The following is a 25,758-nucleotide window of genomic DNA, read 5'->3' on the forward strand; positions in this document are numbered from 1 at the left end:
ACATGTGGTGCAGTTGTCAGAGTGACCAGAGAATGATAGTACTGAGAACTAACTAACAGTGAATTTCCATTAAGACCTTTGGGTGAGGACGATTGGTGGATGAAAGTAGGCATCCTGGAGGTCCAAAGATACCAATCACCCACATAGAGAGCTAGCAGAACCTGGCTCAGGGACATTATCTTGAACGGGTCTTCTACAGTAATAGATTGCAGAAAGGAAGCTCATATGTGGGCCTCAGAACCTTCTTCCTTGGGACCTGGAAGTAAAAGGGGCAGGAGTGAGAGAATCTCATGCTTCTTTCTTCCAGAGGAAGAGATTTGCCTCTAAAATGGAGATGTGCTGGACAGCATGTCCTGGAGGAGGGAGGGCATCCAGGAGAGAGTAGAAAGGGCATAGAATGTAGCCATTACAGATCAGTTGGGTGACCCAATGATGCAGTGTAACAATCCGCAAAATGAGGCTAAAGTGAGACCCCCATGGCCACTGGAAGATAGTGTGCTAAAGTGGTCTGGAGAGTCAGATGGGTTTTAAGGCAGCAGAGCCAGAAGATGAGGGGGTAGTGCTGCTGTTGGTGATAGCGTTCTCCAAACCCACTGCCCAAACGAATGGTAGATTTGTTTGGTGGTCTGAACCAGATGCAAAGACTGGCATCACCAGGAGAGCTGTGTCCTGGAGTACCCTTGAAATGTTGTATACTGTATGATTGGCTTGCTAGGGAGGCCCACCTAGTGAGCAACGGCTCTACTGTTTTTGAAACATTTCAAGAAAGAATTCTCCTTCCGTCCAAATAGACTCTTGGCGTTGAAAGACATCTCCATGAGGGTTATCTGAACATCACGTGAGTGGTCAGTGGAATGCAGCCAAGTGTCGTGATTCAGATTGACGGCCATGTCCATTGACCGAAACACTGGCTGAGAAATCCAGGCTGCACTACAGGATCCTACAGGCTGCACTACAGGATCCTTTGTTGACCAGATCAGACAATGGCTTTTTTATGGGGTGTTATAGGATAATGATTTAAATTGTGCCACTTCCCACAGGGCATGGATAGAGCAGCTCAGGAGGTAGGTGGCATTCAGCAGGAAGATGCTGTCAGAGGTGAAGAATATATGAACAACAGAGTCCAGTTTTTTCAACTCTATCTGGAGGTGCTGTGGGAAAGGCAAATGGTTTCAGAACTCAGGAAGAAGCTTGAACCACCAGCTTTTCTGTTGAAGGGTACGACAACAAACTGGGGATTACCAGGCTGGTCTGTGTTGTCTGTTTATTTGTCTGTGGATTGCTGGATGCAAAAAGAGATTCTCCCATGCAGCCACAACAGGTTCCAGAAGATCCTTGCTAAATGGGAAAAATGGTTCTGTAACTGAAGAAGATGGTTGAAAAATGTTAAGATTTTGTCTCCGAAGTGTACAGGCTCAAATCTAAAGCTTCTGCTGATTTTCATCCCACCACAGTAAATGAAAAGAGTCCTCTTAAGGAGAACAGGAGGGGTAAGAGATGTCCCCTTCTGGTGCAGCAGTCAGGCTACTTGCATTTTGTGTATCAATATAAAAGTCAGGGGCAACAGTGTTATCAGCCTTCGAGTCTTTTTTATTTTTTAGTTCGAACAAAATCTTCATCAGGCATGGCAAGGGCCTAGGTTTAGGACACAAATAGAGACATGGGACAGGAAGGGGTGAACTCTTCAGGGGTGAGCTGTGAAAAGGGGCTCGACGTCGGTCACTATTTGTATTATATCTTAGAAACTTGTAAATTCGGGGTTGTGATATAGAGTAAAGCATAATTTGGGAACTGAAGGTATTTTATTCCCCATTTCCTTTTTCACAACTAGCCTGTGTGGCTACAAGTCCCGTCTATGTTACGGTGCTACTAATGGAATACTCACTACAAACTATTTATGTATTTATTTATTTTTGCCAAATTGAAAAAGCAGCGGGCAACTTTAAGTTGTCCTGTTAGCTGTGGCAAGCATATGCCGGCCATAAATCCCAGCGGGAGCGACAAATCAGCGGCCAGGATCACGGGGCCAGCATTCCATTAGGTTTATAATTAAGATACTGTTAAAGGATTGGACGGAGCACGCAGAGTAATGACCAGCAGCAGCATTATAAATAGCCCAGACAAAGTTAGAACATTCGTAGATATAAAAGGTGAAAACACAAAGTCCATTTGTAAAGGACGGCCTCGTTATCCTGCCACCGTCCGCTCCTCTCGAAACAAAGCTAACAAGATTCAGAGCTGCAGGCGACGTGGCCATGACTTATCTTTTACCGCCACCTAGTGGAGAATGGGAACATCTGTTCCACCGCAGTACATCTTGAGAAGACAAAAGACGTAGAGACACGGTAAAACAAAAAAACAAGCATTGGAAAAGCCAATGGGTTTTGCCTCTGCAAATCTTTTGGCTTTGTCAATGTGCTCAGAGTTCATAAACATCACTGCCTAAGTAGACACTCTTTCACCAGAGGAAACGACCATGCATCAAATCAAGGAGGCACGTTATGCATGTCAAGTCATGAAGCACCAACTACTATTTTGCAGGAAATGGAAGCTGCATATCTAAAAAATACCATTATGCTTTATAGTAAGGGGAGGGACCTTTTTACTTTTATTTTACCTCTCCTTTAGAAGTCTGTACCCACATAACTGCCCCCACCGCAACACCCCTCTTCCCCCGTTTAAAAGGTTCTGCCAGCCTCTCATTAAAAGGGTCTTTCACGTCCTTTTCTGCGAGAGGTGATTGTGCACTGTGTGGGCAGCTGTGTAGTAATAAAAATATTAATCATGGAAGTTTAAACAGCTCACTTAAAGCAGGATTTACATTTGCCGCTTTAAAAAGCTACGTTGTGCTGGTGTCCAGCACATTGAAATGAGAGGATTTGTGTTGTCTGGTCCCAATTTTACTTTTAAGCCTACAGTTTTTTGGGGATATTGTATGTGCCAGATTGCGTATGTTGTCTAGAACCCCTTGTACCAGCAGTGCTGGACAATATATATGACAGACATATGACCGACAGATGGGAAGCATACACCTCACCTGGGGAAACTCGCGGTCTGAGAGAATGGGACACTGAAACACACATTACAACGCGGACACTGATACCAGTTACATTATGTGACGGGGCGTCCCAGGATTTGTTGTATGTAAAAACTTTTCTATCTATTAACAAGACGATGGGTCGGAAATATGACACAGATTAGTTGTTCATACAGTGACGGGGTGAGTGACCTGTGTGCATGTGCATTTGTAAGTGTGCACTTGTGGCTGTGTGTATGTGTGCTTGCCATTGTGCGTGTGTGTGTGTGTTGTGTCCTAGTGCGTGGTCAGATTTTACATGCATTTTTTCCTGCATTGGTCTGTGTGTCTCTGTAAGAAAATGCTTGAATGGGCATCGGATTGTAGAGGAGTTTGTGTGGGTGCTTGTGGGGCCTTTGGGTGTTTACCACTTTATGCGAATGCATTAGTATATCTAGGTGTGTGTGCGCGCGCGCGCGCGCACAGGCACTCCATAGTATTCATGCACGTTTTTGTGTCTGTGTTCTATTGTGTGTGTCTGCGGTTTCCCACGTCTGTGCTTCCGTCTGTGCGTGCGTGTTTGCGCCAATGCGTGTGTTTTGAGCTATAAAACGGTTTCCTATCTCAAAGTGTGATTTTGATATTCGACTGATTACAGTGAACCCCAAGGCTGTGCCATTTAAAGCAGAAAGACTGTTGGGTGCATATTTTAACAAAGTGTTCAAAGTCCAGCTCAGTTTACAAAAAGGCAGCGTGTTATTCAGTGCTTGAAATAGAAACACAGAAGTGCAGCTACTCTGTATCAGAGTACCTGCTTGTTTCTGAGAAGTGCCGGTACTCTCCGATTAAAAATATTACGTTTATCTCGTGAAGTGCAGGTACTCTACCTTACAAAATAAACATGTGCAGGTAGTCAGTACAGGGCAGTGGAAATGTGAGATAGTGTCAAGATGGAAACAACGTTAAAATACGAAACTCAATGTGTTTTCAAAGGTGAAGCTAAGTAGGAACAAATCATAAAATGTTTAGGCCATAAAGAGAAAAATTAGAAGATTGCTGATGGGAAAAATTTATGAATTTGCAATAGAACTAAACAGGGAAGATGGCGCTGCAAAAGTGTCACAGGCACTACCACAAGCAGGAAACAAATGACTCCGACAATCTGGTTTAGTATTTAACAAACAGCTATAATTGGGGTGCATCTGTTTATGAGGTGTTTGTATGAGGTGTTTGTGTGAGTGTGTGTATGCGTGCTTGAGTGTGTGTATTTGCGACAGTTTTTCTGTGAATGGGTGGGTGCTTGTGGGTGTTTATCATCTTATGCAAGAGTGTATATGTAAATCTAGGTGTGTTTGCGTGTGTATGCGCGCGACTTTTAGTATTCACGTGCATTTGTGTGCTATTGTGTGTCTGTGTCCACGTCTGTGTTCGTGTGTTTGAACTAATGCGTGTTGAGCTATAAAATGGTTTCCTATCTCAAAGTGTTATCTCGATATTCGATTGATTATAGTGAGCCCCAAAGCTTTCCCATTTAAAGCAGAAAGACTGTTGGGTGCATATTTTAAGTATTCAAAGTCCAGCTCAGTTTACAAAAAGGCAGCTTGTTACTTAATTTTATCACCGAATTCCAGATATCTGCCAGATGAAAGACACAAACCAGACCTTGCATTATGCATTTTGTGTAACTGTATTCCTGACAATTCACAGTGCTAAATACCACCTTTTTTTTCCTTGAAAATGCTACCTTAAAAATAAAAAACCTTGCTTCTATTTCATTGGAGTCTCAGCGTCGGCTCAACATCCTGTTATTCTGGGTAAATCAATTAATCTTGCAGTGCCTTCTTAAAAACAAGCAGCAACTACGTGCTATGTGCAAGGAATGTCATGAAGGAGGGGAGACCGTTTGTAAACACAGGCACACTTATGGAGCACTAAAAGTAATAAAAAATAAATAAAAAAAGAGTACTCTGCAAAGAATGCGGCAGTGGAAGAAGACTGGCTGCCAACCACTGGCTAGCAGCAGGACACTGTACTTCGTCCAGGCTCCAAGAACAGCAGCGAAAGCGGAAGTGAACCCTAAGGGCATGACCCTGAGACTGCTGACCAATCAGAAGCCAGAAAATGTGAGTGACCAGGAAACCTAAGAATGGTAAGTATGGGGGTGGGTTCTAAGCTCCTTTCGAGATTTGTTGATTAAAAAAAAAAAAAAAGACTTCGCAAGCGTAGCGGGCAAGCATGCCCCGTGTAGATGAAATTAAAAAAATTAGCATTCATAAAACGGAGGTGAGGGAAGTTCTCTGGTTCAATAATTTTATTGAGATTTTACAACAGTTACATAAAGATAATACAAAGTATTTAAGGTTCACAAATGTCTAAGCCATGTATGCAAAGGGTAGCACTACAGAGCGTCTTCCTAATGCAACCCAGCGCATTTCACAGCAAAGTAACTAATCCTGCCACGATGCTATGCATAATAGTAGCTCAAATTCTCAGTATCACTAACGGAGAGGGATGCAATGGTGATTCAGGAAAATCCAGAGAAAAGCCCTTTTTGTTCATAAACAGAGACCGTCTTCTGACATAGAGAAGTATACAGAGGTGGCCTTCACCCGGAACAAGGCCGCAACCAGCCCTCCCTCAAATGCTCTCTTCTCACCTAGACCTTGAATGCCTGTGCTTTTTCTTTTTGACCCAAAGGTACCAAAGCGCTTTACGTGAGCACCAGTTACAGTGCACAAGGACATATTCATTCATTTTTTAAGGCACGGGGAGATAAACTGATTTGCCACAAGATGTTGAGCCAATGCTGAGACTCGAGCCTGGTTCCCCAGTTCCAAAGTCTGTAATTGTGGTCTTAAAGCCACATTCTCTCCCCACATTGTTGCCTCGTTTGTGAAGAAAAAACAGCAACCCCTCTCCTAAGAGCTCAGAGCCTCATGACATAACGCACAGGGCATGAAGATACATATCCAACACATTTTTTCTGCCTGCCTGTAGGAGGCTGGACTGGCTTGTAGTGAGTACCAAGGGGTACTTGCACCTTGCACCAGGCCCAGTTATCCCTTATTAGTGTATAGGGTGTCTAGCAGCTTAGGCTGATAGATAATGGTAGCTTAGCAGAGCAGCTTAGGCTGAACTAGGAGACGTGTGAAGCTACTACAGTACCACTTAGTGTCATATGCACAATATCATAAGAAAACACAATACACAGTTATACTAAAAATAAAGGTACTTTATTTTTATGACAATATGCCAAAGTATCTTAGAGTGTACCCTCAGTGAGAGGATAGGAAATATACCCAAGATATATATACACAATAGCAAAAATATGCAGTATAGTCTTAGAAAACAGTGCAAACAATGTATAGTTACAATAGGATGCAATGGGGAAACATAGGGATAGGGGCAACACAAACCATATACTCCAAAAGTGGAATGCGAACCACGAATGGACCCCAAACCTATGTGACCTTGTAGAGGGTCGCTGGGACTATTAGAAAATAGTGAGAGTTAGAAAAATAACCCTCCCCAAGACCCTGAAAAGTGAGTGCAAAGTGCACTAAAGTTCCCCTAAGGACACAGAAGTCGTGTTAGAGGAATAATGCAGGAAAGACACAAACCAGCAATGCAACAACCGTGGATTTCCAATCTAGGGTACCTGTGGAACAAGGGGACCAAGTCCAAAAGTCACAAGCAAGTCGGAGATGGGCAGATGCCCAGGAAATGCCAGCTGCGGGTGCAAAGAAGCTTCTACTGGACAGAAGAAGCTGAGGTTTCTGCAGGAACGAAAAGGGCTAGAGACTTCCCCTTTGGTGGACGGATCCCTCTCGCCGTGGAGAGTCATGCAGAAGTGTTTTCCCGCCGAAAGAACACCAACAAGCCTTGCTAGCTGCAAATCGTGCGGTTAGCGTTTTTGGACGCTGCTGAGGCCCAGGAGGGACCAGGAGGTCGCAAATTGGACCAGCAGAGAGGGGGGACGTCGAGCAAGACAAGGAGCCCTCTCTGAAGCCGGTAGCACCCGGAGAAGTGCCAGAAACAGGCACTACGAGGATGCGTGAAACGGTGCTCGCCGAAGTTGCACAAAGGAGTCCCACGTCGCCGGAGACAAACTTAGAAAGTCGTGCAATGCAGGTTAGAGTGCCGTGGACCCAGGCTTGGCTGTGCACAAAGGATTTCCGCCGGAAGTGCACAAGGGCCGGAGTAGCTGCAAAGTCGCGGTTCCCAGCAATGCAGCTCAGCGAGGTGAGGCAAGGACTTACCTCCACCAAACTTGGACTGAAGAGTCACTGGACTGTGGGGGTCACTTGGACAGAGTTGCTGGATTCGAGGGACCTCGCTCGTCGTGCTGAGAGGAGACCCAAGGGACCGGTAATGCAGCTTTTTGGTGCCTGCGGTTGCAGGGGGAAGATTCCGTCGACCCACGGGAGATTTCTTCGGAGCTTCTGGTGCGGAGAGGAGGCAGACTACCCCCACAGCATGCACAAGCAGGAAAACAGTCGAGAAGGCGGCAGGATCAGCGTTACAGAGTTGCAGTAGTCGTCTTTGCTACTATGTTGCAGGTTTGCAGGCTTCCAGCGCGGTCAGCAGTCGATTCCTTACCAGAAGGTGAAGAGAGAGATGCAGAGGAACTCGGATGAGCTTTTGCATTCGTTATCTGCCGTTTCCCCACAGACAGAGACCCTAAATAGCCAGAAAAGAGGGTTTGGCTACCTAGGAGAGAGGATAGGCTAGCAACACCTGAAGGAGCCTATCACAAGGAGTCTCTGACGTCACCTGGTGGCACTGGCCACTCAGAGCAGTCCAGTGTGCCAGCAGCACCTCTGTTTCAAAGATGGCAGAGGTCTGGAGCACACTGGAGGAGCTCTGGACACCTCCCAGGGGAGGTGCAGGTCAGGGGAGTGGTCACACCCCTTTCCTTTGTCCAGTTTCGCGCCAGAGCAGGGCTAAGGGGTCCCCTGAACCGGTGTAGACTGGCTTATGCAGAATTGGGCACCTCTGTGCCCAACAAAGCATTTCCAGAGGCTGGGGGAGGCTACTCCTCCCCTGCCTTCACACCATTTTCCAAAGGGAGAGGGTGTCACACCCTCTCTCAGAGGAAGTTCTTTGTTCTGCCATCCTGGGCCAGGCCTGGCTGGACCCCAGGAGGGCAGCTGCCTGTCTGAGGGGTTGGCAGCAGCAGCAGCTGCAGTGAAACCCCAGGAAGGGCAGTTTGGCAGTACCAGGGTCTGTGCTACAGACCACTGGGATCATGGGATTGTGCCAACTATGCCAGGATGGCATAGAAGGGGCAATTCCATGATCATAGACATGTTACATGGCCATATTCGGAGTTACCATTGTGAAGCTACATATAGGTAGTGACCTATATGTAGTGCACGCGTGTAATGGTGTCCCGGCACTCACAAAGTTCAGGGAATTGGCTCTGAACAATGTGGGGGCACCTTGGCTAGTGCCAGGGTGCCCTCACACTAAGTAACTTTGCACCTAACCTTTACCAGGTAATGGTTAGACATATAGGTGACTTATAAGTTACTTAAGTGCAGTGTAAAATGGCTGTGAAATAACGTGGACGTTATTTCACTCAGGCTGCAGTGGCAGGCCTGTGTAAGAATTGTCAGAGCTCCCTATGGGTGGCAAAAGAAATGCTGCAGCCCATAGGGATCTCCTGGAACCCCAATACCCTGGGTACCTCAGTACCATATACTAGGGAATTATAAGGGTGTTCCAGTAAGCCAATGTAAATTGGTAAAAATGGTCACTAGCCTGTCAGTGACAATTTGGAAAGAAATGAGAGAGCATAACCACTGAGGTTCTGATTAGCAGAGCCTCAGTGAGACAGGTAGTCACTACACAGGTAACACATTCAGGCACACTTATGAGCACTGGGGCCCTGGGTTACCAGGGTCCCAGTGACACATACAACTAAAACAACATATATACAGTAAAAAATGGGGGTAACATGCCAGGCAAGATGGTACTTTCCTACACTGCCCCAAAGGTTTAAAATGCTAACCTGGTTTTGGCGCTTGCAAGTAAGGTGCCAATACAAATATATGGACAGTAGTCCTGCCCAAATTCCATGAGGGGAATGTACTTTAGGGCAGCTGCTGATGAGAGAAGGTACGAACTGGCCATATCCCAGGGGGCTCCCTTTCTTAATTCTGTTTTCAAGATGATATGCTGTTGGCATAGTGTGATCCTGAAAAAGGACGCCCTTCCACTGAGGGGCTGACGTGCGGCCCATATTAGTTTACTCAGTCTAAAAATGCCCATGGCAGTCCTCAAGGCCTCTATTTTGTTCTTGCCTTCTGTTTCTGCCGTGAATGACTTAATCACTCCAGATTTCTCATGAAACCTCTCCAATGAGTCCCTTCAAGCCTATTCTCCTTTGGTTTGCGCCTTAATCTCAGTGGCAGAGAATGAGTAGAGAGACTTCTAGTATCATTTTCATCTAGTCCCAGCGACAGAGGCTCTGGAGTGGCATTTGCTCGCTGCTGATGTTGTTATATAATGCAGATCCCTGTCACACGAGGGCAATCTCTTGCATATGATGGCAAAGCCCAGCATACGACCCCTGATCATATCTCACCATGGCTGGATCAGCTCCACTGACGAAGCACATCAAATTAAAAACATTAACATTTGCCTTTACAGCACCTGAAGAAGAAATGTCCTCTTCAACTCGTGCTCTGCTAACAATTTCGCGCTTTCGCTGTACCTATTGGTGCGATCGTGCATTGAGATCTTGTTTCTTCTTCTCAAGTTGTGGACCATATTGAATCTCCTGTCTATCTACTTTGGTAACCTATCTGATTATCTGCTCCTCCTCTGCAAGGGTGTTATGGCCTAGCTCCACAAACAACGTCTTGACTCTGTGTACAAGAATCCAGCTTTAACACCATTTCATCACTAGCTGATGTACTTGCGGGATACAGTTACCTGATAACAACGTAAGGGTGATCCTAGTACATCATATGATATGATCACTGCATATGATGGGAAAACTTGGGATATAATGACAAAGCACGCCATAAAATGACAATACCCAATGGCACTATATAGAAAAAGTCCGCAGTGCCTATGCTATACTGTACCTTCCTCTGGGAAATGTATGAAGTAACACTGCAACATATACTGAACTAGAGCAATGTGCAAACTTGCATGGCACATATTTGAGAATAAAGGGAAACTGGCCTGGGTAACCACTGAGCGCGTGCAGAAATAGCATCGCAGTTCTTTAAGAGAAATGTGCTAAACAGGAACCACATGTCTGTTTTAGGGACTGTTTACATGTTTTATTTAATGCTTTTAGAAGTACACCAAACGTTAGTTCCAGCTTACACAAGAAAGGTCTGCAAGGGTGACAGAGGACATAGATTGGTTAAAAAAAACAAAAACCAAAAAAACCGTCAAAGACGCAAATACAGATGCAGGATATATATCAGCAGACCTCATTCTGCCAAGGAAAGTGCAAAGGTCAGGAGGTAAGTTTAAGGAATGGGGTTTATTAGAACTGAAGGGGAAGCTGAAGTCCATTGTCATCCAAAGGGCTTGTACCATCACTGACGGGACAGATCCTGGATGCTCTGGATGACGCGGTGTTAAAGGTTAAATGAGCACAAAGGTGGTTGGGGAGAAGGAATGAAAAGGAGGATCCCAGGAATCTGTTGGTTAACCGGCACTCAGGCCAAAAGAAGCAGAACTTGAAGAGCAAGAGAGAGCGAGAGAGAGGGGAAAAAGAAATGCAGATTTGTATTTCCTCTGAAAGGGCATAACTTGCCAGTACGGGCCATTTGACATGACCAAATCAGGAGTCCGAGATCAAGCCAAAAGCGTACCACGTCTTTGGAGTTACGACCGTGTGCGGTCAGGAATCCATAACCGTACCTAATGGACTACTATTTACACATTGGAGGTAGCGAGTATTGGCAAACCTGTTAGAGCAGAGTACTCCCCATACATGTGTATAGGATTACAAGCTGTCACTACTTACGCATTTGACACTCTGTGGATAAGGACGTGACCATAGGACATCTTGAATATTATTGAAATATGACCTTGATAAAGTCCCTTTGTGACGAAACACGTGTTGGCTGCCAAGTATGAACCATCTTAATTTAAGAAATGCACAGAAGGCATGAATGGAATTGGGAAGATACCATTATTAATTCAAGCAACCAACTCCACTTGTCAAGCCCTGCCCAGGACACAATCGTAGCTCCAGGTCCTCAATACTCTCGTCAAGCACGGGGATGCACAATAACTTCTGGGTCTCTCACAGCACTGTTGAGTCACTCAGGAAAACATCTTCCTTTAGAAAGTGACAGATGAGAACCTGTGGATGGTCATTCTCTAACAGCGGTGGGAATCTGAGCAATTATATTTGGGAGGTAAGACATTTATGTTCTATTCCAGGATCTGCATTTTCTTTCCCCTGCCTATTGTGACCGCCATTGCCACCTTCTTGAAGGCCTTGTTTTTAGGATGAGCCTAGGCAGTGCGCAAGGGCCTTCTCTCAACATGCTATAATCCACATCTGTGGGCTGGCACTACGCCCATCCTACGCCCATCACTTTAATTCGTTCCTTGGCCTGCATTTCATAATTTCCTTGATTTCATAGGTAAATGTGTCACGTTTGTCCCGCCTTGAGGCTGCTTTGTTTCCGCCTTGGAGACTGAACCCCGTTACATGGATTATTGCATGATTGGTCATTTACCTTAGTGTGGCGCACTACTTTTTACTTTTGCCTCGCAGCTTCGTGCTGCATGGCCATATATTGTTTCTTCCTTTTCCTTGTTTTGGGCATGCCACTGTTTCTTTATGGTGTCTGCGCACAAAGGCTGCAAAGCAGGGGAAGGGGGTTCTTTTTAATTTATTTAATCTTTTTTTTTTTCAAAAAAACAAAAGGTTTATATAGTGCAAACTCAACTGAAGGAACGCTTTACATGAGAATGTGAAGTTTCATATAGCCCAAACTCGATCGAAGGGGCGCTGTACATGACTACATGAAGTTTCATGTAGCGCTATCCACATCTGAGGAGCGCTTTACATGAGTACCACTTAACAAGATTAGCAGTTGATAAATATACAAACTGGAGCATTTAAACCAGAAACAGCCACAGCAGGAGAGCCGATACTACAACATTAACTGCACTCAGGAAACTCACCCCATAATACTTTGTGGGGCATTTCTTTTTCAAAACATTTTTGCCCATAACTTAGCCTGTTGTGGTCCTACAACGATGGGACCACCACCAAACCGTTCAACATGACACAGTCTTTCTGTCTATGTCATCCCTGGGTCCCCACACTAATATGGGGGACCCCCAAAATAGTAACCTCCCCCACCATTCAATGTCTTTTTAAGCTCTATCATTGTTGGGACTTTTGTTTTACAACTAAGAGTAGTGTTTGTAATAGTATTGCAGTAGGCCTGCTAGGACTGAAAATGTGTAAGTCACTACGCCCTCTAGGGGTTACATGTATGGTTACACTGCATTACTTTCTGCTGTTCTGTTTTCAGGTTATGCCTTCTAGGAGTTGACTATATGGTTACAAGACCAAGCTTCTTACAAATGCTTTTTTTTATGATGGTGACCTCTAGGGGATGTTCTGGGTATTTCAATCAAGATACTACAATATTCGCTGCACTCGGAAACTAGCCTGATAATGCTTTGTGGGACATTCCTTTTACAAAACATTTTTGCTCATAACTCACCTTGTGGTGGTCCTAGGACAATGGAACCACCATCAGAACATTCAGCACAACACACTCTTTCTGTCTAGATCATCTCTGGGTACTCCACTAGGATAGTGGGACCCCAAAATAGTAACCTCTCCCACCATTCAATGTCTTTTTAAGCTCTCTCATGGATGGGGGGTTTATTTTACAGCTGGGAGTAGTTTGTGCTTTAAGGGCCTTGTTGGAATAGGTCTGCTAGGCCTGAAAATGTGTAATGCAATGCGCCCTCAAGGGCTAAATATATGGTTACACTGCATTACGTTCTACCATTCTGTTTTTATGTGGTCTCTAGGGGCTGACTATATGGTTACATGACCATGTTTCTTACAAATGTTGTTTTTATAGTGGAGCCGTTTAGGAGCTGTTCTGAGTATTACAGCCAAGATAGTACAATGTTCGCTGCACTTGGGAAACTCACCCCATAATATTTTGCGGGGTATTCCTTTTACAAAACATTTTTGCCCTTAACTCACCAGGGACCCCAAAATAATAATATAATAAAATATAATAAATAATGGCAATATTTTAATTTTTTGCTATAGATAGAGGAAGAAGAAAAATTGAAGTGCTTTAGTTATATGCATGGCCATTGGAATGAATTATGTGGCAGACGACCAAATTATGTGGCAGGGTTGACCAAGTTATGTGGCAAGAAAAGTCCAGACATGCATTTACAATGCCGATAGCTCTAACTAAAGCAAATGTGAGATCTATTGCATTGCAAATGCTTGTTTTCTTTAGGAAATATGTTTCAAGTTCAGACACTCTTTTCTCAAGTCCAGTGACCCACGTTTCAGTTCCTGTCACTCTTGTGAACAAATATTACAGAAGGCCCTCCATCAAAAAATATCCAAGGACTATATTTCCTGTAGTCACATTCAGGCCTTTCAGTAAGTACATAAATAGGTTATCGCCATGGTTAAAATGACTCTATAGTGGCCATCTCTTTTTCAGGTTTTTCCGTCCAATGTCCAGAAGATGTTTTTCTCTGGTTGAATAACTGGCATTTCTTCTTTGGAGTATTTATGACTGTTACTACAACAGCACTTTGAAACTATGACCCATGACATGACCCCATCTCAATAGGAACTCAGACCTACAATATCCCTTTACATGGCAGTAGGACCAACATAAGCTACCTCTGTTCAATTACCATGATCATTCAGCAGAGGCTGCCAAGAAGGCACTGGACCCATCCTGTGTCCTCAGCCCAGGCAAAAGAAAAAACAGGCCATCCAAACCATTCACTGGAATGATCAGGGAGCAGCTTCACAGTACCCAAAAACCATGTGGATCTCCTGGTATTTTAGTCGCTGCTCTGTAGTTTCTGCCTCTAGATACTCTGTGGGACAGTTATTATCCTGCAGGCTTCACTCGTACTACAGGTAGTTCACTTCCAGCATTTTACTCTTACTTCTTGTACCCCAGCCAACATCTTAGAACATGCTGCCGATACCAGCAGTACTTAATTTGAGCCTGCAGTTTCTTGTGGGGGCCAACAGCACTCATGTCTAGGGTCTGGCACTCATTTTTCCACCTCATACATTTACCAAGAGAGGATAAACACATGATGCAGAAAGAGGGAGGAAGTGGAATACAAACAAAAGTCACAAAGGAAGAAAGTAGGAACCTGCAAGAGTAATATAAAGGGGTACAGAGTGTCTGGTGGTAAATTAAAAGGCATGGAGTGGATTTAAGACTACCAGCCTTGGTATTCAGCATGGCAACACCTACGGCGGGCTTCTAAGCAGAGTTTCTGAGCACCAATACTCATTCTTGTACAAACTAAAGCACTGGATACCGGCTACCCAGAATAATTTTCCGTTGGCCCTTGGAGGTGCAATCACACTTTTTGGCTCTCCAACTACACCCCCCTGTCTGCCAACATTAAAAGACCTTCCTTTCCCAAGTGGCTCAATCAGTTATTCCTCAATCACATCCAGCCTCTGAATGGAAGCCCAGCATCAGCCCCTGAAAGCCTCTGTCAGCTAGCTCTGCCCCTCGTACACGAAGGACACCAAAGTTAACCTATTAAATCTAAAAACCTCTGGGAAGGCCCAGTTAATGTCCACTAACAAAATGCTGGGTCTCAGACCAGATAACAGCTGGAAGAACATAAATTCTCCCTTCTCAGCACATTACATTAGTGAGTTCCTAGAACTGAGAGATGAAGCTATTGAAATTTAGACTTCATGCGATAGCTATGAAAGCTGAAATGGTTAAAACTACTGTACAGATTTACATCTAATCACAAATGGATCTCCAGATGGACCAAGTCCTTCCTTCCTATCACGATTCGTATAAATCTACTGATTTGAATGACGCCCGATTTGTCACCTGCACCCTTTTTTAGTTTTCCTCCCGGAACAATACGTTGAAGAACTTGGCAAAGGAACTCAGTGGAAACCAAACACTTGTGTTTAACTTTTCAAGCACATTTAGGGGATTCGAAGTTATTATGCAGCAGAAAATACTTTTGGTAAGGGCTAAGGAAATATTACTCCTCTGTCTCATTACATCTCTATTAATCCTGTTTTTGAGAAAGCAAACAAGATAAAGTGTGCATTTACAAGTTAAACAGGGCAGGAGAGGTCCATCCTGCTTCACCCTGTAACCAGACTGCCAAAGAATGGGCATTTTTGGGGGGTACAAAGGGGAACAAGAGCTGGACGTTGGACTTGGCCATGATTGCTCCACCGCATCAAAATGGCAGCCTCACACGCCTAATGATTTACTCACTGGAGGAAAGGAAGAGGTGGAAATGTATTGTAGGAAGCTGGCTCTGTATATACTATATCAAAATGAGTTATAGTGTGCACAGAGTCCAAGGGTTCCCCTTAGGACTATCTGAGCCTAAAGTAGATAATACTAATGTTCTCTTTTTGTGGTAGTGTGGTCTAGCAGTTAGGCTTATCAGAGGGTACTGCAAAGCATTTGTTGTACACTGACAACAAGAGAAGCACACACTCATTGACTAACTCCAGACCAATGGTTTTTATACAGCAAAAATATATTTTGTTACTTTATTTCTAAAACTGGTGACGGTGTCCAGCGGAGTCGGTGGGACCAGGGCTGCAGTGTGAAGCAGGGCGGTGCTACGTGCGGTGTCCACAGGTCACGGTTCAGGCAGCGCCGTCATTGGTGCCGAAGCGCTGTCAGCGGTAGGCCCAAGCTAGCAGTGCGGGACGGTGCTTCGTGCTCCTCATGAGCGGTGTCCACAGGGCACGGTGCAGGCAGCGGTGCCAGTGTCATCAGGAGCAGCATCGTCAGGGAGGCCCAGGCTACGGTGTGAGCAGGCGATGCCGGAGTGCAGGGCCCACAGGTCGCGGTGCGAGCAGTGGCTCAGCGAAGTTGTCTGAGGACGGCTTCGGTGAGACCAGGGTTGCGGTGCGAAGCAGGGCTATGTGGCGTTGGCAGGTCACGGTGCGGCCAGCGGCTTCGTTGGCAGCGGCGCAGTGGTTTTATCCTCTTGAACAGCACAAAACACACAGTTTCAAGTGCTGCAGGTCGAGGAAACTGAAGTCTTTGGTGTCCCTGAGACCTCCAACAGGAGGCAAGCTCTACTCCAAGCCTGTGGAGAACTTCCTCAAGCAGGTCACACAGCAAAGTTCACCCTTTGCACTCTTTTCAGGCAGAAGCAGCAACTGCAGGCCAGTCCAGCAAAGCAACACAGCAAAGGGACAGTACTCCTCCTTCAGTTGTTCAGCTCTTCTCCTGGGCAGAGGTTCCTCTTGATTCCAGAAAGATTCTAAAAGTCTGGGGATTTGGGTCTTCTTCTTATACCCCTTTCTGCCTTTGAAGTTGGCAAACTTCAAAGGAAAGTCTCAAGTGTTCGTCAGATCCTTCCTTGTCCAGGTCAGTCCCCAGACACACACCAGGGGGTCGGAGACTGCATTGTGTGAGGGCAGGCACAGTCCTTTCAGGTGTGAACGACCACTCCTCCATCCCCTCTAGCTCAGATGGCTCATCAGGATATGCAGGATACACCCCTACCCCCTTTTGTGTCACTGTCTAGAGAGGTGCAAACCAGCCCAACTGTCAAACTGACCCAGACATACAATCCACAAACAGTCACAGAATGGTTTAAGCAAGAAAATGCCTACTTTCTAAAAGTGGCATTTTCAAACAGACAATTTAAAAACCAACTTCACTAAAAATTTATTTTTAAATTGTGAGTTTAGAGACCCTAAACTCCACATTTTTATCTTCTCTCAAAGGGAATGTGCGCTTTTAGGACATTTAAAGGCATCCCCCATGTTAACCTATGAGGGAGAAAGGCATTGCACAGTGAACACCGAATTTGGCAGTATTTCACTGTTAGGACATATAAAACACACTAGTATATGTCCTACCTTAAACATACACTGCACCCTGCCCCTGGGGCTACCTAGGGCCCACCTTAGGGGTGCCTGACATAAAGCAAAAGGGAAGGTTTAGGCCTGGCAAGTGGGTATACTTGCCAAGTCGAATTGGCAGTTTAAAACTGAACACACAGACACTGCAGTGGCAGGTCTGAGCCATGGTTACAGGGCTACTTATGTGGGTGGCACAATCAGTGCTGCAGGCCCTTTAGTAACATTTGATTTACAGGCCCTGGGCACCTCTGGTGCATTTTACTAGGGGCTTACCAGTAAATCAAATATGCCAATCATGGATAAACCAATCAACAGTACAATTTACCTAGGAATCACTTGCACTTTAGTACTGATTAGCAGTGGTAAAGTGCGCAGAGACAACAAACCAGCAAAAACAGACCTGAAAAAATAGGGGGAAGAAGGCAAAAAGTTTGGGGACAACCATGCAAAAAGGGCCATTTCCAACAACAGTTGCGTGAGGACTGCCTATAAGCTATTCCGAAGTGCATTGCTGGTGTGAAGGGTTCTGAGATAAGAATAAACTCTTGATCACAAACAATGTGTTCTGCGGTGGTTGAACACAAGACTATTGGCCATGAGTTCTCTGAACCCATTTTCAGACCCACCCATTTGGAACCACCTTCAATCAAGCAAACAACCATTCAGTAAGACTATTACTATTCTTAGAGCTTCACTAGGATCTAAAGAAATTACTTGTTAAACCTTGGCGCATCCACTTTAAGAGTCGCACTGGTAACGGGAAGACCGGGTATTAAAAAAAAATAATAATAAATCTTACTGTACAGTCTTGGTCCTTTAGTGACCCTTGTAACAGTTCAGCGCAAGCCTTTGTTCAGACACATTCAAGCATATCGCACGCAAAGCACCTATGCAGCTGTTTTGGTCTCCCCACGCACTCATGTATTGCGTGCGTCATTGTACCAGCGTTGATTGCTCGAGGTTCCTCTAACACTTACTGCACGCTCAGCTTATTACATGAGCACTGTCACTCACGTACCAGTGGCCATTTTGGATCTGGAATCAAGGTCGTTCGAGAGCTAGTTACAAAGAGTGGTCACTCGCACTACTAAAGCCACTGCACCTTGCACATCCTCATGGTGATGTGCATACCATGCACTCGAATTATCCTCATTGGGTCACCACCCTGCATCTGGTTACTTGGTCATCAAGAGTCCATGTAAGCGTGTTATCTGAAATTTTACTTTCGGTGAAACGCATACCTCTTTTTTTTGGTGGCAAGTTTCTATGGAGTATTTTTTCATTATACACATAGTGCTATTTGTTTTTAAGTACGTGTTGTGTAGGAACTTAAAGTTAGAGTATGGCCAATATGAATTTATCTTCACCACAAAGCTTTATGGTAAGGGAGGATGAAGTTAACAATTTCAAATGGGAGGAGTGGAAGGAATATTTCATCAAATATATTGAAACTTTTGAAGACATGTCAACTGAAAAGAAAAAAAAATATTGTTACGTTGCTTTGGACACAGAGGGTTAAAAGTAAACAACCGTATGGAGAAGAAGCCCCGTTCGGGGGATGAAGGAAATGTTTTTACAATGGCAATAGCAGATCTGGATGTATCTTTGGCACCTACCGTTTGTAAGCAATTGACCGTTACAACTTTTACCACAGGAAACAAGGTCCCAATGAGAATATCAAGGACTATGAGGAGCATTAAGGAAACTGGCTTTATCCTGCAAATTTGAGAGTCTGGAGAGTGAATTATCACAAGATCAAGTAATTATGCACTGCAATAATCCTAACTTGCAGGACAGGTTATGGGTGCATTGGAAATACAGTTTGCAAGAGGTCACGGCCATTATTAGCAAATCTGATCTCACGTCTAGATGTGCTAAAGCAGTTGTGTCCTCTGGAAAAAAAAAAAAAAGAAGGGGTGATGGGGTTTTAAAAATTATAAAAGAAGGCTTATACAAAGGATGTTCAGAAGAACTTAAAAAAAAAACAAGAGCGAAGGAAAACAAAGGTCAAACTCAAAAATGGGGAATTTGAGGGGTAAGTGTTACAGATGTGGTAGTTCCTCACACATGGCTTACAGTAAGAAATGCCCGGCTCTGGGAGAAAAGTGTGCCAAGTGTGGCATCAAAGGCCATTATGCACGTGTGTGTCACAAATTTAAGTTAGTGAAATGTGTAGTGGAAGAATGTGTAGAAGAGGACAAATCTAGGTCAGAAGTAGACAGCCCACAGGTGTTGTGTGTAGATGGAGTAAGTAGGAAGACGTCCCTGCGTGAGTTGGTAGCTGGAGGAGTTCAATTAGCACTAATGGCAGACTCTAGTTCCCCATACGCTTTCCTCAACAAAGAAACTGAAATCAGATTGTTCTGAGACAAAATTGGTGCAGAATTAAGTGAACCGACATCCATCCAGAGAGCTTTACCAGTGAATCTATCGATCTTTTAGGATTTCGCAATCATGAGAAAAGATAAGAGGGAGCATGATGCAGAACTACAGGAAGGCCTAAGAATACTAGAAAAGTATGGCTTGACAGCCGAAGAAACTAAGTGTAAATCTGCAGTAAACACGTATGTATTTGGGACATGAGATCAACTCAAGTGGTATTAGACCCATGACGAAATTGGAGGATGCCATAAGGAAGGCTCCCGTTCCCCAGCACAAAGATGAAGAACGACCTATTTTAGCATTAGCTGAGTTTTACTCCAAAGTTGTGCACAATTTTCAGGGAAAATGTACTGTATTAGACAGTTGTTGAAAAAAGGTAGGACATTTTTTATGGACCACAGAAAGCAGAATAGCTTGAAGGCATTAAAGAAGACATTTGTACAGCTCCAGCACTCCAGGGATTTGATCCTAAGTGTAAAAACTTCATCACCACTGATGCAAGTGGTAAAGGATTAGGGGTAGTCTTATCCCAGTTACACAAGAATGGAAATAAGTGTGTAGTAACTTATGCATCTTGAGCACTAACACCTGCAGAGGAAAAATATTCAGTCATAGAGCGGGAGACCCCAGACATTTTAGACAGTATGATTGAGGCACTGAAGTGGCGGTAAGAAGTGATCACAAACCCCTTACCAAAGTGCTTACTTCACAAGGTTTTAGTAATGTTTCTTCAAGGATAAACAGGATGTCTATGCAGTTACTTGATTTGGTATATAAAGTACAGTATGTTCCAGGGGCATGCAAAAGGATAGCGTATTTTCTTAGTAGGTTACCCTTACCCATCAGAGATGTACCTAAAAACGAGTCGGATGACTACCAAGCTATGGTGTTCGCAGAGGAGTTGCAAGAGTATTGGATAGGAAGACTGGTCTAATTCACTGGCACAAGATATTATTTTGAGTGATGTTATGGCATTCGTTAAGGATGGTTGGCCACAAAAGAACCTCTTGCAAACTAAGTTAGTTACTTTTTGGGTGGTAAGAATGGAACTGTCAGTAGAAGAGGACTTTTTGTTCAGAGGAGACAGGATGTGAAGGGTTCCAAGAAAAGAAACTCTTGATCACAAACAACGTGCTCTGCGGTGACTGAACACAAGAAGTAGCAACTGGGAGACGTCCTGGCAACTCCCACTCAGTCTAGGAGAGCTTCACAATGAAAAGACAGCCAATGCCATAGGTCTAATAGACACTGGTAAGAATACCAAGCTGCCGGGGGGAGGTGGGGGAAGGGGGGTATGCAAACATTAAAGTCCAGAAAGAATAAAAGACTGCACATCCAAAGTACTACAAAACCTTCAGAGTCAAGGGCACCAGGGCCAAGCATTTACAGACTACCAAACAACGATGAAGCACACACTCAATTCACGAAGTGCAGCCCCCGCCTCCAAATGCCACTGTGAGGGAAAGGGAGTAGGTCAAGCGGGTGAACCAACCATTAATACATTCCATGGTAGAAGAAACACCCCGGTATGTGCAACGCTCAGTAAACCAACTCTGTAAAGAAGGGTCCCTCCCAGACAGATCCACCATTACCGTTCACTACACATGAACAGTTCCAAGATGGAGACAGCCCCAGCTCGTACGTCACGAAACATGCACAGCACAGAGGAGACCAGGGAAGTCTAACTGCCAAAGCAGGCAGAAATAGCAGAAAAAGGGACAATGAAGCTTGTTTCACAGAAAAGGGGAAATAAATCACAGCATTGATATAGCGACCAAGGACATAGGTCGTCATCGATGAGACCCCTGCTAAAAAAGGGAACCAACAACCCTGGTCACACCACTGTCCAAGATGAGACGGAAAGCGGTCCACAAAGCAAGGGCTGGTCCTGTGGCAATCCCACTCAACTGCCCCACACAGCAACACACCGCAACTGGCAGCGGCGATGCACAAGCAATGTTAACAGCAATGAAGCTTTACCAGCAGTATATCGAAGTGGCGTAACAAAGGCAAACCAGAAGAAGGAATGCCAACATGGCATGCAGGACTAGCAAGAAAAATACCCAAGGAAGGGTTGTTGTCCACTCTCCCAACACGGAAGGGGACTCGAACCGGGCATTCCCTGGGCACCTGTTGTACCTGATAAATTCCTTGCGGTATATTACGTGGAGAAATTATGTCGGCAAAAACCTCAAGTGCAAGTACAATTACCTTGCACCCCGTGATTTGAAACTTCTACCAACAACTTTTGAGACAGATTTAAAAGGTACCACTGCACATGTAACAAGACTTTAATAGAAGACTAGCTACAACAAAGCTGTATTTTTCTGCGTCTTTAGAAATGTGAATGGTGGAAGATAAGTTTTCTAGTTTTACAAAGATGAGTGCCAATATTGAACTTAGATTAAATTAAATCGCTCCAATTGTGAGACCCAAATCTAAGTGATGAGCTGGATAAGATCATAAGACCTCTATGGCATGCGGTTCTTAGTATTAGAAAGGTTACGTCTGTGTGTGTTATTAGGCTGGATCTCGGCATCACTTCTTGCTTAACCAATAGATGCACAGCTCCTGCTTCTTACTTAACTAAACCCTGTTAGATGCTATAAGAGCAGCGATTCTGATGGTTGATAAATTGTCACCAAATACAGTAACTTCTGAGGAAGGGCACACACATTTGGGGGACTGGCTCCAGGATTATAATGCAATCCTTAAGGAAGAAGGAGTGCTGTCCGAAAACAATGCCTTTGCAGTTCTGTGCAATAATAAAACATGCTTGGACTTCCTATTAGTCTAACTTTAGGCAACAGCAGATGTCTTCTGACAGAGGTCCCTTTGTCCAAGAAAAAGAAATGCATTTCAGAGGTTCTGATTGGCCATAATTATGACGCGGTCCGGAATGCCATGAAAGTAACAAGTGTTGACACGACGTGTGAGTTGGAAAATAGGTAGCATATCATTTTTGTTGTAGGCATCTAGGAGATGCCAGTCCAGGCTAGTAAAGCCACTATGGCTGCCTTGTAACTTATCATGCAAGGGCAATTGTTGTGAACTGCTAATGAAATGAAGGCTGTAAGTTGTGGACTGGTTCAATGTTTCACAAAGCACTGCAGCAAGTAATCTTCTGGTCACTTCGGAGCAGTTGTCTGTACATAGCCGACTGTAGGTTGGGACTGAGTATCATGATCCGGTTGCAACCTTACTTCTGTGTGAAAATCAACAAAAAGTAGATTTAAAATGTTTATGTTCCTGGTCCGCCTGTAATCTGGTTCGGCTCTAAAATCAGCGTTCGTGCATTCCACATATTTCAGCCCAGGACGTTTAGGGGCCAAGCTCCATGTTTTAGAAGATTGCAGGTAGATCTCAGAATCTTGATTGGCATATCATGAGATTTTAGTTTCTTTAGAGATCCTGACCCTTTGCACACAATTGTGAGGACTTTACACTTAATCATGGTGCCTGCCATAAGCAAATGGACTGATTATATGGCATGCTTTTTGTGGCAATGATTTTTGACTTTTAGGCACAGTCTACCAGTATTAGAGAAGTCTGCACTTGCTACTCATTTACACACTTTCTTTTCCTCAGTATCTCCTTGGATGCACCGGATCTCAATAAAACTATATGGAGGCTAATAAGAATTACTCATTTTTGGCTCGCTTTTCATCATGTGGGCTCCTTATTGGTGGGTACTAGAGCTCTGTACTTATGTTCCATCAGCCTCTGTTAAAGATCTGGGCCTCTACCTAAACCCAGGGATTCACCTCTGAGAAACAAGTGATTGCTGTTACATCGTCCTGCTTGTACTCTGAATGGTGCATAGAGTTCTCCCTCTTTTGACCAGGGAGGTCTGTCGCACAGTGATTCAGGCAACCATTTTAACCCCTTTGGATTATTGTAATGTTCTTTATTCGGGCCTGCCTTTAAAATCAAAGTCTCACCTACAGCTGATTCAAAACCTGCCAGTCAGAGTTCTTCTAGGTTTGTCTATCTTTTAATCAGTAACAGTCTCAGAGAGTCCTACATGTATTACTGGTGAGACACCATTCTACATGTTTAAGGCTACATGAATTACTCAAATAGCATTTTACAAGCAAGGCCGAGTGATGCTGCATCTGAAAATTAAGAGGTATGTACGTCAATGACTACTAGGGTTAAAGGATGCCTTTCTGCGAGACATCAGTTGTATCAACCATGATGGCAAAATCTTTTCCTATCTCACCATCAAACTGTGGGATTCCTTTCCCCTGGCTCTGAGTTTTGAAGCCTACCATGACAATTTTTATAAAAGCCTAAAAACCTGGCTATTCCAGTAAGGTCACTTTTCCATACCAGCGCCAGGACACCCTTCTCGGGGTAATAATAGCACTTTACAAATGTACATCATAGATGTCCCATAACAAGGGTGCTGGTCAAGTCCACCCAATGGTCTGGAAGGTGTTGCAAGGTTTTCCAAAGTATGCTGAGTTCCTTGTTTACACCTGACCACTGTATTAACTCAGTAAGCGAGTAAGAGCTCAGTGTCAGAGAATGGCCAGACTGAAGGCAACAAAACTACCACTAAGCCCAGTTTTAGCTGTGACCATGTAGATGGACAAGACAAGAGTTGAAACTCACTTGTCTCCCTATATTAGGAAATTCACCTGGAGGAGTGCTTAATTTGAGCCGGTGACACGTCGCTTATCTTTTTTTTTTGGGGCCCCGGCACTTATATGTCTGCATTAGATGGTTTCCGAGTGCAATAGAGGTAAAACACACAGATCGGAAGACGCAAAGACGGCAAAACCATCACGAAGGGAGAAAGCAGGGACCTGCAAGAACGAGAGAAAGGGGCAGGGAGTGATGGAGAGTAGTTTGAAGTCTACCATCCTTGGTATCTGGCACACCGACGTTTAATTACACAGGCCGCCGGAACCTTTACTTTCACAAATTAAGCACTGACCTGGAAGAATACAGAAAAGGGATGAACTATGAAGTATGGCGCAAGTTAGGGGGTGTGGACATAACTTCACTAAGTCAAACCACACCAGTAAGCGTCGACTAAACAAGAACAATAAAATCCAATTTAAGGGGAATCCTCGAGCACGAGTCCAATAACTGACCCTTCTGGGTCGTATCCTCGGTCCCCTGCATCGGAAGTGGCTGAGAGGTCGAGAAAAATCAGGGTTTAACTTCTTCATTCGGCAATTAAACTGATGAAAATATGCCATTAAAACAGTGAAAGAAAACAAATTAATTCAAAATGTTCTGACTTGCTGCATTTCAAAACGTTGTTTGAAATTCACGTGCCCAAGCCATCTTGGGGACGTCATGTACCAAAACCTTAACATAATAAAAATCAAGTCTTTAAAAAAAAGCAGCTCATGTGTATCCTAAAATATACGTATTAAAATTCACGCCAGACCTTGTATGGAGAAATGTGTGTGTCCGAAGGAAAGGCCAGCATTCCCATCACCTGCCGCACTTCTTCTAGTTGGCTTCCCTCTGCCTGACTGAAGTGCTTTCTTGCATGTCTGAAAAAACATAGTAACAGAAAACAATATATGTAATGAACGTGTAACATGTAACATTGCAAGTACTGGGAATGTACACATGGCTAATTAGTTTAGAGTAATTGTTGATACTATAAACACTTTCACTTGAGGATACGCTATTGCCCTTAGTTTAAACTCATTTACTTTAATTAAAACAGAATGTCATATGACAGAAAAGAAATGAAAACGCTCTCGCAAGAGTCTACTGCCTTGCGGCACTAGCTCCTTGGAGCACAGCGCCACCAAGTGGAAACACTATAAACTGCAGTTTAAAAAACCCATATAAAAGACGCGACACTAAAGTCTCTCTCGGGCAACTCGTCTTCTGAAAAACCGGGTTTGGAAAAGCAAGAAAGTACTTCTGGACCTTCGCTGAACCTGACATGGTGAGTGATGCTGAAAGTATCCATACGCATGTCTTTCTATAGATTCCTATATATTCTCAACTTGTGGTAACAGACACGTAAGGACGTGGAGGAGAAATGGGAGGTAAAACCAGGCTAAACAAAAGACACACAGATTACAAGGGAATGTTCTGATAATTTAAGCATCTGCGTTCAAGCTTTCATTAAGGAAAACATGATTATTTGCTTAATAAATGGGGGAATGGCCCTACACATCTTATAAGTGTACAAATGTTTCTAGGTAAGGACTTGAAGGGAGCACGAGGAGCTTAAATGCAGCTAACAGGAAAGATTATCTCCTTCCCACCACACCCTTGACTGTAA

General features: G+C 44.2%; 1 protein-coding gene across 2 annotated transcripts in view; it reads right to left on the bottom strand.

The window, feature by feature from the left end:
* The window catches only part of MAEA (macrophage erythroblast attacher, E3 ubiquitin ligase), a 228,082-nt gene that overhangs the window by 13,034 nt on the left and 189,290 nt on the right, over positions 1-25,758 (bottom strand). For both annotated transcript variants that reach the window (XM_069204052.1, XM_069204043.1), the window contains exon 6: positions 24,901-25,009. In XM_069204052.1, the coding sequence (XP_069060153.1) occupies positions 24,901-25,009 (109 nt within the window). The remainder of the gene's footprint in view (positions 1-24,900; positions 25,010-25,758) is intronic.

Source organism: Pleurodeles waltl, chromosome 1_2 (assembly GCF_031143425.1).
Source record: "Pleurodeles waltl isolate 20211129_DDA chromosome 1_2, aPleWal1.hap1.20221129, whole genome shotgun sequence".
Lineage (NCBI taxonomy): Eukaryota > Metazoa > Chordata > Amphibia > Caudata > Salamandridae > Pleurodeles > Pleurodeles waltl.